Here is a 12553-nt window from a genome sequence, read left to right as displayed (position 1 = left end):
ATTTCCGTCGTACATGGTTTCTGTGTAGCTGTAACCATTAAGGCTGCACACGCGACGGAAGCTTAAAAAATGGAGTAACTTCTCCCGTTTTCCCAACATTTACCTTCACTGCTCTGCTCCTATTGATCGTAGCGTGATGGAAAGTATCCTATAACCTGCCCAGGAGTATGAAGAATATTTGTGCCAAGTTTCATTAAAATCCGTCCAGTAGTTTTTGTTTCCATAACGAACATACAGACAGACAGACAGACAGACAGACAAAAATTTTACTGATTGCATTTTTGGCATCAGTATCGATCACTAATCACCCCTAATAGTTATTTTGGAAATATATTCAATGTACAGAATTGACCTCTCTACAGATTTAGATTTAGTAGCATCAAAGCTCAATTTCCTACAAGTGAACTCAAACATTGTAAGTTACTAGGCCACTATAAACGTCAAAGGTTATCTACAAACACGTGGCCACCCTTGACTTCAGCCCCGTTCATTGCATTTTGAACTCTATGACCTTGCACTTAAGTGCGTATATTAGATTTGTTGTGGGATACATGTGGATGTGATTCATAGTATAAACAGTGTTATCTGTGTTCTGTTAGAGAAATTGATAAGCACTTGTTACTTTGTTACCTTATGAGAGGATGTTGCTTTTTGATAAAGTGATTAGTTTGTTTTACTAATATTAAAGGAGCTACTTATTAATAAATATTCGATAGCTCTTTAGAGACGTATTTGTATGCAAATTGTAGCTAATTTTACTGCATTTCTTCTGACACCTTGTTATTATAACTTTAGATGACAGGATCATTCTGAAAAGGCATTTTCTGTCGAAACAGACATTCATATCGTAAATTGAATTACTTCAGTATTTCCAATTACAAATAATGTTACGTAGGAAACATAACAAGCAATAAGGAATTCTTCTTACATCATATGCCATAAAACCTAAACTAAAATGTACTGTAATATACCTAAGTTTTATGAACAATAACGCAATATGTAACATTCGTCATATCTTTAATAACATTGAACAGCTGTTAAAACTATTGCTGTAGTTTACATTAGCAGACTATCATGAAAAATATCTTCGCTTAAAGAACTTGTATACCTACATATTTATGAAGCCACTGAAATATCTTTATTTATTGTAAAAAATAGGTGTCGGTGATATAAAGTCCGGTTATAAACAACATTGTATTTAATTGACCTTATGTGGAGCTACACAACAATATTATTATCACATATCAGATCATCAAAATACAAAAAAATATATTAGGTATACTAAGACTTGTTATATGATGTGTAATATTAATTTTTCATTTAATTTTAAGGCAATCTCCAATTTCCAATAAATTATTGAATTGAATATGGAATTAAATTATTTACTTCGAGTTTGATTTTTTATCTTTATACTCGTGCTGCTGGATATTTATTTATTTAACTTTATGCAATCACAAAGTGAATTACAAAGGCGGACCTAAATGCCATAGGTATTTTCTCCAGTTAACCTTAATACATACTGTATCAAGTATTTTCCAATATTCCAAACATATTTCAGTTTTCATTTCCAAATTAAAATACATAAACAATATCACTCACACAAATCACGTTTAAAACGACATTAATCGTTCTCACGCTCACGCCGCGATTATATCAAAAATCCATAAAGCTATTGAGTTCACATAAAATGTGGTGTTTTCAACAATGGCTAGTGTTTGCTTTCGTTCAAACCCAAGGTCACAGACTGGTGACAACGGTCGAGGTCACTCGCTATATTGTTTTAATGGGAAATATGGAAACCTTGGTTGATAGTCCGTTGAAAATGTTTTTAGTTTCAGGGACCGTTTACCTACAATGAACTATCATGAGCAGTCTTTCATGTTTTTTTAGCTTGTTTCTCTTAACAAATTGTCGCCGTAATGCGTCCTTACATGAAGGAAAAAGCTGAAGACTCTAATAGTGCTTATGCTTGCACCCTTTTGCAAAAAACGGACACTTACGAGAATATTCGATCTGCAAAACGCTTGGAAACTTTGTCCATAACTGTTTGATCAATCTAGTAAGTACCGTCAAGCAAGGAAAATCAAACTCAATGATGTTTCTATTTAATTCAAATAATCTTCTTTTCCTCAATTCTTCATTTCCTTCCTTTCTAAATGGTTTATCTACTCATAATAGTTTTGAAAGTAGTCAAAACTATTATGAGTCTTATACATTATTATCACCCTTTTATCGGTGCATATCCGGGACTTGGTTACAAATTAATATAATCTCCGAATTTTATGCACCTCTGACCATAAGGTTATCTATGGGACAAGGTGGATCAATATCAAATGTAGTGAACACATGTTGACAATGATTTCTTTACCTAAATGACTGAAGATACCTGCTTCAAATTAAATGAGCAATTTCATTTTCTGTCTGTAAAATAATATACCAAAGTGTTTTAATGGACTTCATAGAAGAAGGATTTCTTACTACGAATTTGATTAGGCACTTATTCAGACTTTAAAGGTAGGTTTGAGTAGCAAGGCTGTTAAGGCAGCCCCGGTACCATTTCAGTAGGTAGGTACATCGACAAATTATTATTTTTTAAACAAAACAACAAATTATGAATAAAGAACATTATTCAAAAATAAAATTCACAAAATCCCCGAGTCCTCAACCACCAGTATTACACCGAATTACGTAACGAACGTATTGTAATGTAAATCATTCGGATTCACTGCCGTGAAACAAGTTCCTTAAAAACAGGTTTTATCAAATTTTCTTTTAAGCTCTGCTATCTGATTCCGTACATCATTAATTCTTGAATTTATGACTTTTGTGGTTTAAATTGAATGACTATTACGACACAGCTGTATGTGTAACGTTTATTAGAATTATCATAAATTCATAATACGTGTAACAGGCCTTTTAAGTTAGTGGTCGTTAATTTAATTGTGGCTAAGCGTTATTAATATATCGCTCCTAATTCAGGGAATAACCTCTTTATGTAAAACTAGTTATAACAATTTTGTTATTTAAATTATAAACACGTGCGTATGCAGTTAGTATTCGAAACAACCGTTGAATGTATTTTGAATATCGAACTACTTTAACCGTCAAATCCGTAGCGGACCCCGATTGGGGTCTGAACATCAATGTCACCGCAAGCTCGGTTTAGACCCCAATCGGGGTCTGCGAATGAGTCATACACTTTCCTAATTATTTACGCTCATATTTATTTTCTTTCCAATCAAACCGTATTTGTGAGTACTAAATAAAATAACTATATAAATTTAAACTATTTTGACGCATTCAAACCTTTCATATTTAGCATCCCTTTAGTAATATACCTTTTGAAAATCCAATCGTAATTACCGGAATTCTGATCGAACTCGCCATGTTTGTTTACATTTGTTGTTTTTTTAAATTTGAAGACGCATAGACAAGATGGCGACGGTGATAGAAGTTTTGCATCGAATGATCCGATTCGTAAAATAAAGAATCGATTTAATAATTTTATATTATTTGATATTATAATATTACTAAATTGCACTTTTGTATACTAGAATCTGAAAATAAGTTAGGAAAAGTAAAATGACTTAATTTATTTTGAAAAAATGCTAGAAAATCAGTGGTAGAAAATACGTTGTAGCCGGAATATTTATTTTTTTCGGTTTTTAGGATTTCTGAAGACCGCAAATTTTGAAGACTTATTTATTTTTTCGGGTGTTTTATGTGCAGAATTCCTGTAGACCTGCCAAACTTAATGGCGGTTCGTTACTTCCGACTTTTTAACTGAGCGGCAAAGCGATTTGACGAGAGCTGTAGTTAGGTATAGTTATCGCAAAATTTTATGACGATTTTATTGTTTGAAAGGGCAAATAGGTAGTCGGAACTGCTACTCGCTGTTCATCGAAAGCTGGTCCAAGATGGAAGAAAGATGGCCGCCGCCGACTTATTTTTCTTTTCACAAATCTGTCAATACGGGTATCAAATAAATTGCATTGACTAGTAGAACAAGAAAGATTATTTTTGACCGACTAGCTATAAAGAAGCGCGGGGTCGCTACTCCCCGTCATCCGCCTCAGATCCTCAGAAGTCCTGCGGGATCATTAGGATCAAAAATATTAAGTCGATGCCTAGAGGAATGAAGCAATTTTTTTTCGCCACCAAAGGACAATGATCGTTTTGATCTACCTCTCCTCAAGCATTAAGTAATACATCAATAGAAAGCTTGTGTTATATAGAGTATTTTCTTGTACCGCGGCGATTGTCATTTGTTAGTATTTAGGGAGTTGGACCATGTTTAGTGAAATATTAACTATGTCTAAAATCTACTGTAGCTTCTTAGGTACTGACAATTTGTTAGAGGTATTTAAGTACGAAATGTTCTATTTAAAAAGGCCTTTCCAGTGATATATAATTAATTACTAGAGAAGGAATCTAAGGACTTGAAACTAACTATCGATAAAAAACCTTAAACATGTTCTAACATCTAAAGTACTAAGAACTGGTAGGTAAGTATGTAAGTACAAAATGTAACGCTTAAAAAGACCTTTCAAATGATGTATGACTCATTACTAGAGGGGGAGTAGACCAACATTCAAACATCTCGCCCAATGTCCTTTACGCCGCGCAATGGTGGCCGAATCATTGTTGTGACTCACGCACACAAAAACCACGGTCTGCTCCGATAAAACTTTCCTGAAAGACCGTTGATGCTATCCCCGCAACCCGCGCGCCATTCCGGCGCGCCATCTGAATTTTATTCGAAATTTAAAATTCAAAGGTCTTATGGGGACACCCAGTATAAAAATTTTACCTATGCTAAAAACTTTCATAAAACTTTAATATTTTTTCTTCACAACAAAAACAAATTGAACCTATAATTTAAAATTAAGAAATAAAATTGAAATAAGTTTCTATTAAAAAATATATATAAAATTGGTATTCGATTATTTATAATAAACATCCGATTTAGGTATCGAATGCACACCGCTGATTGAAAAAAAAAATGTACTCTGTTCCAAACTCTGCTTGTCTGTGACTTTGATCTTGTAAATTGTTCATTTTTATTGTGTATTTTATGTGCTGATTTTTTAGTTATGAATCATAAATAAGTGCACGAAATGTATTGCAACGGATTGAAAATGTTATAAATATGACGTTTGTGTTGTGTTTGAGAATGTGATGCGATTATTTATTGGTAAGTTTTCACCAAATTTGAAATGCCTAACTTTTCGATAGACTTAGAAACACCGTAATTATTATCTATTTCTGAATTAACTGACCCCATTTGACCTTCGCACGTTGTTGTCAAATAAGTGAGCTCTAAAGTTATAGTTAAAATACTTCTGATCAGGCATTACGGACTTAGAATTTATGTGTTGAAAGTTAGTACAAATTTTTGAGTTCCATGTCGCGATTCAAAATATCCCGCCGAATCAACGGTAAAGTCATATGTCAAAACCTTGTCGAGCAGAGGGGTTAAATAGCTTTAAATCTGCAGTTATTCATTATTCAAAATTTTAATTGCTTGGCATTAAGCCGCATTCGAATATTCTTAATTCAAACTTTCGAGAATGTAGAACAAGAACTTACCGTCGACTTTGGTATGGTGTGGCGAAGAGGGTGCGGATTCGACATCTGAATGTAGGCTGTATGAGTGTTCTGTCTTGATGGGGGCAGCTCCGAGGGCCGCGTCTGTCATAAGTCTGTCGTGCAACACTACGCCTGACTTGGAGTCCCGTTCGATCAGCCAATCGGTCATTTCTGAATCTTCTTCCAGTACATCTTGCATTTCCTGTAACGGAATAAGCAGGTATTTATTTAGGCTATTTAGGCTAACGAAACCAAAAAGTCTAAGAAGTTAAACTATTTTTTTTTTCAACCATAAACACCTATGACAATGATCAATAATTTAAGACGTGAAGAAAGTATACAACTTTCAAATATATATACTTTTATCTAGATTTCGAACATTCCATTTTCAAACTTAAGTTTTCCTTGTCTGTCGTAGTAATTCGGCGTAGCAAGTAGGTATTAAATTAGTAGTAAAGAACTTTTAAGTACTTAGTTAGTATATGTTTTATTTTCTATTTGAATAAATCATTGTTAATCTTATTTTTAGAAACACCGAACATTTATTTTCATTTCAACATCAAATGGAATTATATCTCATAAGTATTTTCCGTCATCACAGATTCCGACTACCATGAACTTGACAAAAACAAGTCCTATAATGTCCCATCATCTGTCTTTTAACCTCCCACGGCGCCATTTTGTTTACTTCTACATTGCTATGGATCATAAGTAGGTAGATATGTAGGCACTGAACCATCCTCGGTCAATAAACTGGCCAACGTTACGCCATTTTTAAGATAATAAAAAAAAACATAATGTATAAGAACGGTGTACAAAACTCCTTAGAGTTCAATATCGTTTGTTTTGTTTTTTTTTCTAAAATTATTTACATAATCTGTTATGTCGTTTTCTGGAATATTTAGCATCGGTTTATTAGTGGCCAGCGTTATTTACTCATAGTTTGTACCTTCCTGTTTTTCTCGGTAAACTCTATGGAAATACCGTAGATTGGATTTTCCCGAAGTTATAAATAGATTTCATTTTACAGTTTGTCAATAAGCGTATCAAATTAACATCTCTTCTTTGAAAGGTACTGTGTGGATAACATCCGTTTTTCAATTACTATGCATTATTTGTTGTTCTAAAATTACTTTTGAAAACTAAATGCACAGATCATTAAAAGCATTGTCTGCAAACTGTCTTGAAGAAAATGATATTATCTTAAATTGATATAATCAAGAGCAATGAAATTGCGCTCTGCATCCACAGGGTCAACGCCTAATAATTCGCAATTCAGCCATTCTAAAGGTTTCCATCCACTAGACTTGTCCGATTGGATTTTTCACACATCAATGGTGAAAGCTAATGACGCCTTTTTCTCCAAACTATGAAAAGTTGGGTTATTTACTTTGTCGATGTTAATCTGAATGAAACTTTTACAATTGCAAGACAGAAACATAGACAACACAACACATAGGTATAAGTCTAAAAATACAAAAGTCGCACATCGAGGTTATCTAGATGACAGTAACAATAAAACCTTTTTCAAAACCCGAAATACATCTGTCTAGCTAAAACTAGTTCTATAAACCAGTCTGCTTTTACAGCGAACCCTATATTTTATTTCAAACTCTCTTTTGTAGTTATAAATGTTTGCAACTGGAAATTTTGAGACGAACATGAACATCTCTGTTACTATGTTACGCGAATCTGTCTTGCTACGTTCTAATCGATGTGCACCTTAATACCGTGTCCCTCACCTTGGCAGCGAGTGTAAATAGGCACTGCACAAATAGAGGAGGCGAATGAACGGCCGTGGAGCCGAACACGGTCGCCGACCTCCGGCGGACGCCTTCCGACTGGCTGATGAGCTTCCGACATTAACGAAACACGCAAAAGAAAGGCATCTACGTGTATAATGAGCACCTCTTTATATGTAGCTCCTACGTATGCAGCGGCTCCTAACATCTCAATATTAATGCAAAGATTTTCAACTGTGACTAAGTTTACGAAACGCCTTGTGTTGTGTATTCTTTTTTCTGCACGCACGTGTACGAGAATTTTCCAAGAAACACCTCTTATTAGCATTTCCTATGGTTTATTACAAACAAGTTCGGAGTGTTTAGATGATTTTTCATAAAACCGTCAGGGGTATTGAACCTGGTGAATAGTGGTCTTCTTGTGGGAAAAACCGAGTAAGCCTAATAGTTCGTGATGAACATTTTAATTTGGCCCGGAATGTTATGTGGGTTCTTTAACACCTGATGTGGTTGACTTGTTCGAATGTATGGGGAATAAAGATTCGGCTTCGCTTGAGTCAGGTTTTAAAATAGACGCTTTATGTTCGGGAATTCCTTTCTCTGCTTTGAATTCCCAATTCTTGTTTCTGCATTCCCATTTACGTACGAGAATTTTGTTTACCTGACCGCAATTTTTTAGGAAATCAAATTATTCATACCTTTTAAATTTTACATTTGAATCACATTCTTCCGTTACCAATTATTTGGAAAGTCAAATTCATATTCATGCGAATAAGCTGAATATTTTTGAATTCAATTACTTTCTCTATTAACACGAATTTATTAGCTGATTCTTATATATAGTGTTAGATACGCTGCATTTTTATAGAGGTAGAAAGGACCAACCAGATTTCGCATTTGTTGACTTGATTTTGCATGGCAGCTGAAATTTGGAATTGGAAAACACTATTCCAAATCCTACCTATATTTTAATAACAAATTGACAGTCTAATGAATCCATGGATAATATAAAGGTAATTATCAAGAAGGTATGTACCTGTAGGTCTTGCAAATATTATACATATAATAAAGATTATTGAAAGTCTTTGACTGATAAATGAAAAGTGAACTTGTGTAAGACCATTAAAGAAATTGTCGCAGATTAGATTATCTAGAGACGGTATTTTTTTTATATCTCCTTGGAGAAACGTAGATTTTACCGAAGAACTCGATGTACTCTAACCAAAAATAAATCACAAATCTTGGGTAATAACATAGTCAACCTGAACATGTAGTTTTGAAAACCACTTAAGGAAATGTCAACAAGAAATGTCCTAAGGGAAATAAATAAAAAAAATAAGCCGCAAACCACAGCGCGTTCAAAGTCTGAAGGAATAACAACCTTCTAGGAATTTGTAAGGCTCAAAAAAGCTTTAGTAAGCAATTTGTAGCAATTAATTAAACATGCGTAATTTCTCATTAGAGACTTGAATAAAACACATTATGGCCCAAGTTCACCGTCACCATGACCGTAAGGTTCCTTAAACCAACGGTTGACTATGAATTTACACGTACAAGTTTCAAAGGAAACAGTTTAAAAACAATGAGAGCGTTCGTCTAAGGACGCCAAAAAAAATAGACGTTTATGTTGTCCGTGAATGTGAGCCTAAATCAGGAAACAGGTAAGTGGTTTAAACAGACATAAAATGATTTATTCAGAAAATATGTATGATTTGTCATTACAGTTTTCGCGAGTCTAGACGAAACCCCAATAGTAGTTAAGCTCTAGTCTATTACATTTAAGCTGTCATTTAGAACCACAGAGCTACACATTCACACAGCACGAAACATTAGTCGCATTGTCTCACGAAAGGTTAAAATAAATAAAAAATATAATTACACGTTTAGAATCGTGTGGATTCACGATTAGAATTGGGAAATAGTCGTGACTAAGACATTCAACAGTTTGGCAATGTTTAAGCGTTAATTGTGTGTTATAAAACCGTAATCTGAGAGGATCTATGTATCTTTGGAAAATATAGATATGTACGTATTAAATAGTATTTGAAAAATCGTGTAAAACTACACTAGGTAGTTCTAATTTGGTGTAACATTCTTTTGTTTCGAACGATCCCGCGGCCACGACAATATGTAGTGACTGGAGTACACTTCAATTAAATAATACATAAAGTACAACAATTTGTAAATAAACTTTTTGGTCCTATAGTCTCGTAAAATCGCTTAAATTACTTTTTCAATGTTTCCTTAATGTTTATGATGAGTCGAAGTTGTATAAATAATATAACTCGATTGTTTTATCAGTTTTCCTCTTTTCTGATGTTAATAGGTGTTCCAATGCTAAGTAATTTCCAATTACTCATTAGGAGATATCATTCTACGAGTAGGTAATCAAGTTTATAAGGATAAGTACTTGTTTATTAAATCATCAACGTAAACATACATTTACCGAAAATATTTATCGATCGAAAAGTAGGTAATTAATATGAAATGAGAATTTCCTAAGGTATAAAATAAATAGTAAGTACAGCTGAACCAAGGATGATTGCAAAGTAAATGTGTAGTGTAGGCGTTATTAACTCGAGAGGTTTTAATGAGCTCACGATTGGTGCTGGTGCATCAGTAGAACTGTCAAACAATGACAGTCACAGTGCTGACAGGTGACACATTCAAACGTGAGTCTAAAGGTTTTAATTATACTGCTGTCAGGTAATTAGACCAAACAAATAACGACAAAATGTGCCTACATAACGCAAACCTATCTGTCAATACCAATCTCGATTTCAAACAAAACAATAGCCTGATTTCGACAACTAATCGATGATATTAATAGACTGGTTGCACACCTTCACACTCACACACACGTGCTGTCAAATGTGCATAGTGATGCAACTGGACCAATAAACCGGTCCGCGTACCAATTCTCAAAGTTGGCCGTTGCGTAATCATAAAATATCGCATATACGGCTCTGACAACCTCAGCACAATAGCCTTTAGATTGCTCTAGATTTAGACTAGTCTATCACGCACTAATTGTGAATATTGAACGACTAATTAAACGATAAAGAAAATTGAATGATGTCATACTTGAATTAGCAATTTCATAAACTCGCGTACGTAGGCGAGGTGATCCAGGCACAGAAGGTAATGCCACACAGGCCCCTAGAAACTGTACCTATAGTAGTATAGTATTATCTTGTTCTTGAAGAAACCCGTATCAATAATGGAACCTGATTAAAAAAACTGGAACTCGTTTAAACTTTACAGAGCACAAGACATATTTGGAACATTAATTTTGAACATGGCCGATTTCACCAAAAAGTTGCATTAAAGTTAACATATTTTTTAAACGACCGTTGAGTTTTTGCATGCAAGAGACACGAGTGCCGATTATGATAAATCAAGCACGTTTATTATTGAATTGCAAAGGCAATAAAAGTACAAAATGTCGTATGTAAATTAACTCGTTAAAGTACCTGACAAAATACATAATAATGTACTGTTATATGAAAGCCGAAACATTATCAAAACAATTTATCATCTCATTCATTGTGAATGGTTGCGTGAGAGCTTCAAAGAAAACAATCGTCAGACACTGCTCCCGTCTCTTTCTGACATTTATCGTAATTCCTAAGTGTGAAAGAGACAATAGTTTATGATAGAAAAATGCTAGCTTCAAATTAAACATATTAATCAATTAGAGCCAGCCCCATCCACTTTTCTTTTATAGCATTGTTCTTTGGGCAATTAAATTTGATTTTTTTCGGTTGAGCGCATGAGAAGCGGAGGAGATAATATGGTAATAGATGGCTATTAATTATTATTTTAGTAATTTCCCAAAATGAAAAAATCCATCATAAGTTTGACTACCAGATTTCTATGTAAGTGAAAATCTAAATATCAAGGAGACTTCTTATAATAATCAAACTTCAAGGAAACAGTTACAGCATAATACTGTGAGTTCTGCGAATGCCAAACCACCTGTCACTATTAACTTAATCCATAGCAAAACTTTGCGGTATGTAAATTCCAATAAATGAAATCGTGTTGACTATTATTATTTATGGTCAAGATAATGTTACGGACATTTAGAATCCCGTTTGACAAAATATATTAACTAAATTATGCGCTAAAGCATAAAACTCTGTCTTTCATAGTGCAGCGCATTTCATAGACAGCTTAATAGTTTTTGCATTCGAATATTGAGAACGTTTCGACTGCTTGATTATTTTAACATTTATGTTCCTTGTATCCAAGCAAACTTAAGGTCGCCAAGTGTTAAATATACCCAGAATAAATTGGTTATCACTAGGTATCATACAAGTCTTTCTTACATTGATATTAACAAGGACGAAATATATATTTTAGTGTTTAAGGATCTTTGAAACATTTGGGCTTGTTTTCAAAAGGTCTTTTGCTTTTACATTGTTCTGTCTTTTTCGGTATGGAATGTTGATTTTTATGAAAGGACTTAATCTTTCTGTGTTTTGGTGAACGGAATTTTAATTGTAGCATGACCACACATGGCTTATTAAAATAATTTTGCCGTGTATAAACACCTCTTTAAGTTTTGAAGTGTTAAGCGATGTAAAGATGAGACGATAAGACCAAATAATAATTAATGTTTCCTCTTCCTAGCCTCTTATAGCACAAAGAACAAGGGACACTATTACAGTACACAAATTAACAAAGCATATTCTAGCCAGCGTTTACTTCGTTTGTTCACCAGGATGTGGAGCAACTTTATAGGTAAGACAAAATGCACTAGAATTTGGAGCATGCAGTGAAGTGGGTCGTAAACCGCCCGTCGTGCATGCCAAGCTCACCATCCTGATACTAAAGGACGCAGCTTTCAAATGTACTAGACGTGAGAAACACTTCAATGCAGCCAGTTTCAGAAAGCAGGGTGCAGGGAGATGAAATCAAATAATTCATTCGTGTTTCACTCTGCGTCGTGATCTATTAGAAGCGTGGTCCTACTAATATTATAATGAGGGGAGCTTTGTTTGTTGGAAACTAGCTACCAGTGTTGCATTATACTGTCAGCACCTAGATCACTATTCACATTTAAATTGCCAAATGCAGTATCATCATTATCGGCAACGAATGCCCTGTGGGACACCCGTATATCTGTAGCCTTATTTATGATCATAGTACGCTCTAATTATGTGTCAAAAATTCCAAATATCTATCTTATTCCGATACCCTCTATAACGGCTCTTTGA

The 12553-nt window shown here is 34.2% G+C and overlaps 1 protein-coding gene across 1 annotated transcript in view; it reads right to left on the bottom strand.

The window, feature by feature from the left end:
- LOC124632221 (cyclic AMP response element-binding protein A) overlaps positions 1-12553 on the bottom strand; it is a 110067-nt gene that overhangs the window by 14886 nt on the left and 82628 nt on the right. The window contains exon 2 of the mRNA XM_047166975.1: positions 5590-5791. Coding sequence (XP_047022931.1) covers positions 5590-5791 — 202 coding nt within the window. The remainder of the gene's footprint in view (positions 1-5589; positions 5792-12553) is intronic.

The sequence above is a fragment of the Helicoverpa zea genome, chromosome 8, assembly GCF_022581195.2.
Source record: "Helicoverpa zea isolate HzStark_Cry1AcR chromosome 8, ilHelZeax1.1, whole genome shotgun sequence".
Lineage (NCBI taxonomy): Eukaryota > Metazoa > Arthropoda > Insecta > Lepidoptera > Noctuidae > Helicoverpa > Helicoverpa zea.
The sequence above is the reverse complement of the archived record's forward strand: the minus strand, read 5'-3'. Positions and strand labels throughout refer to the sequence as shown.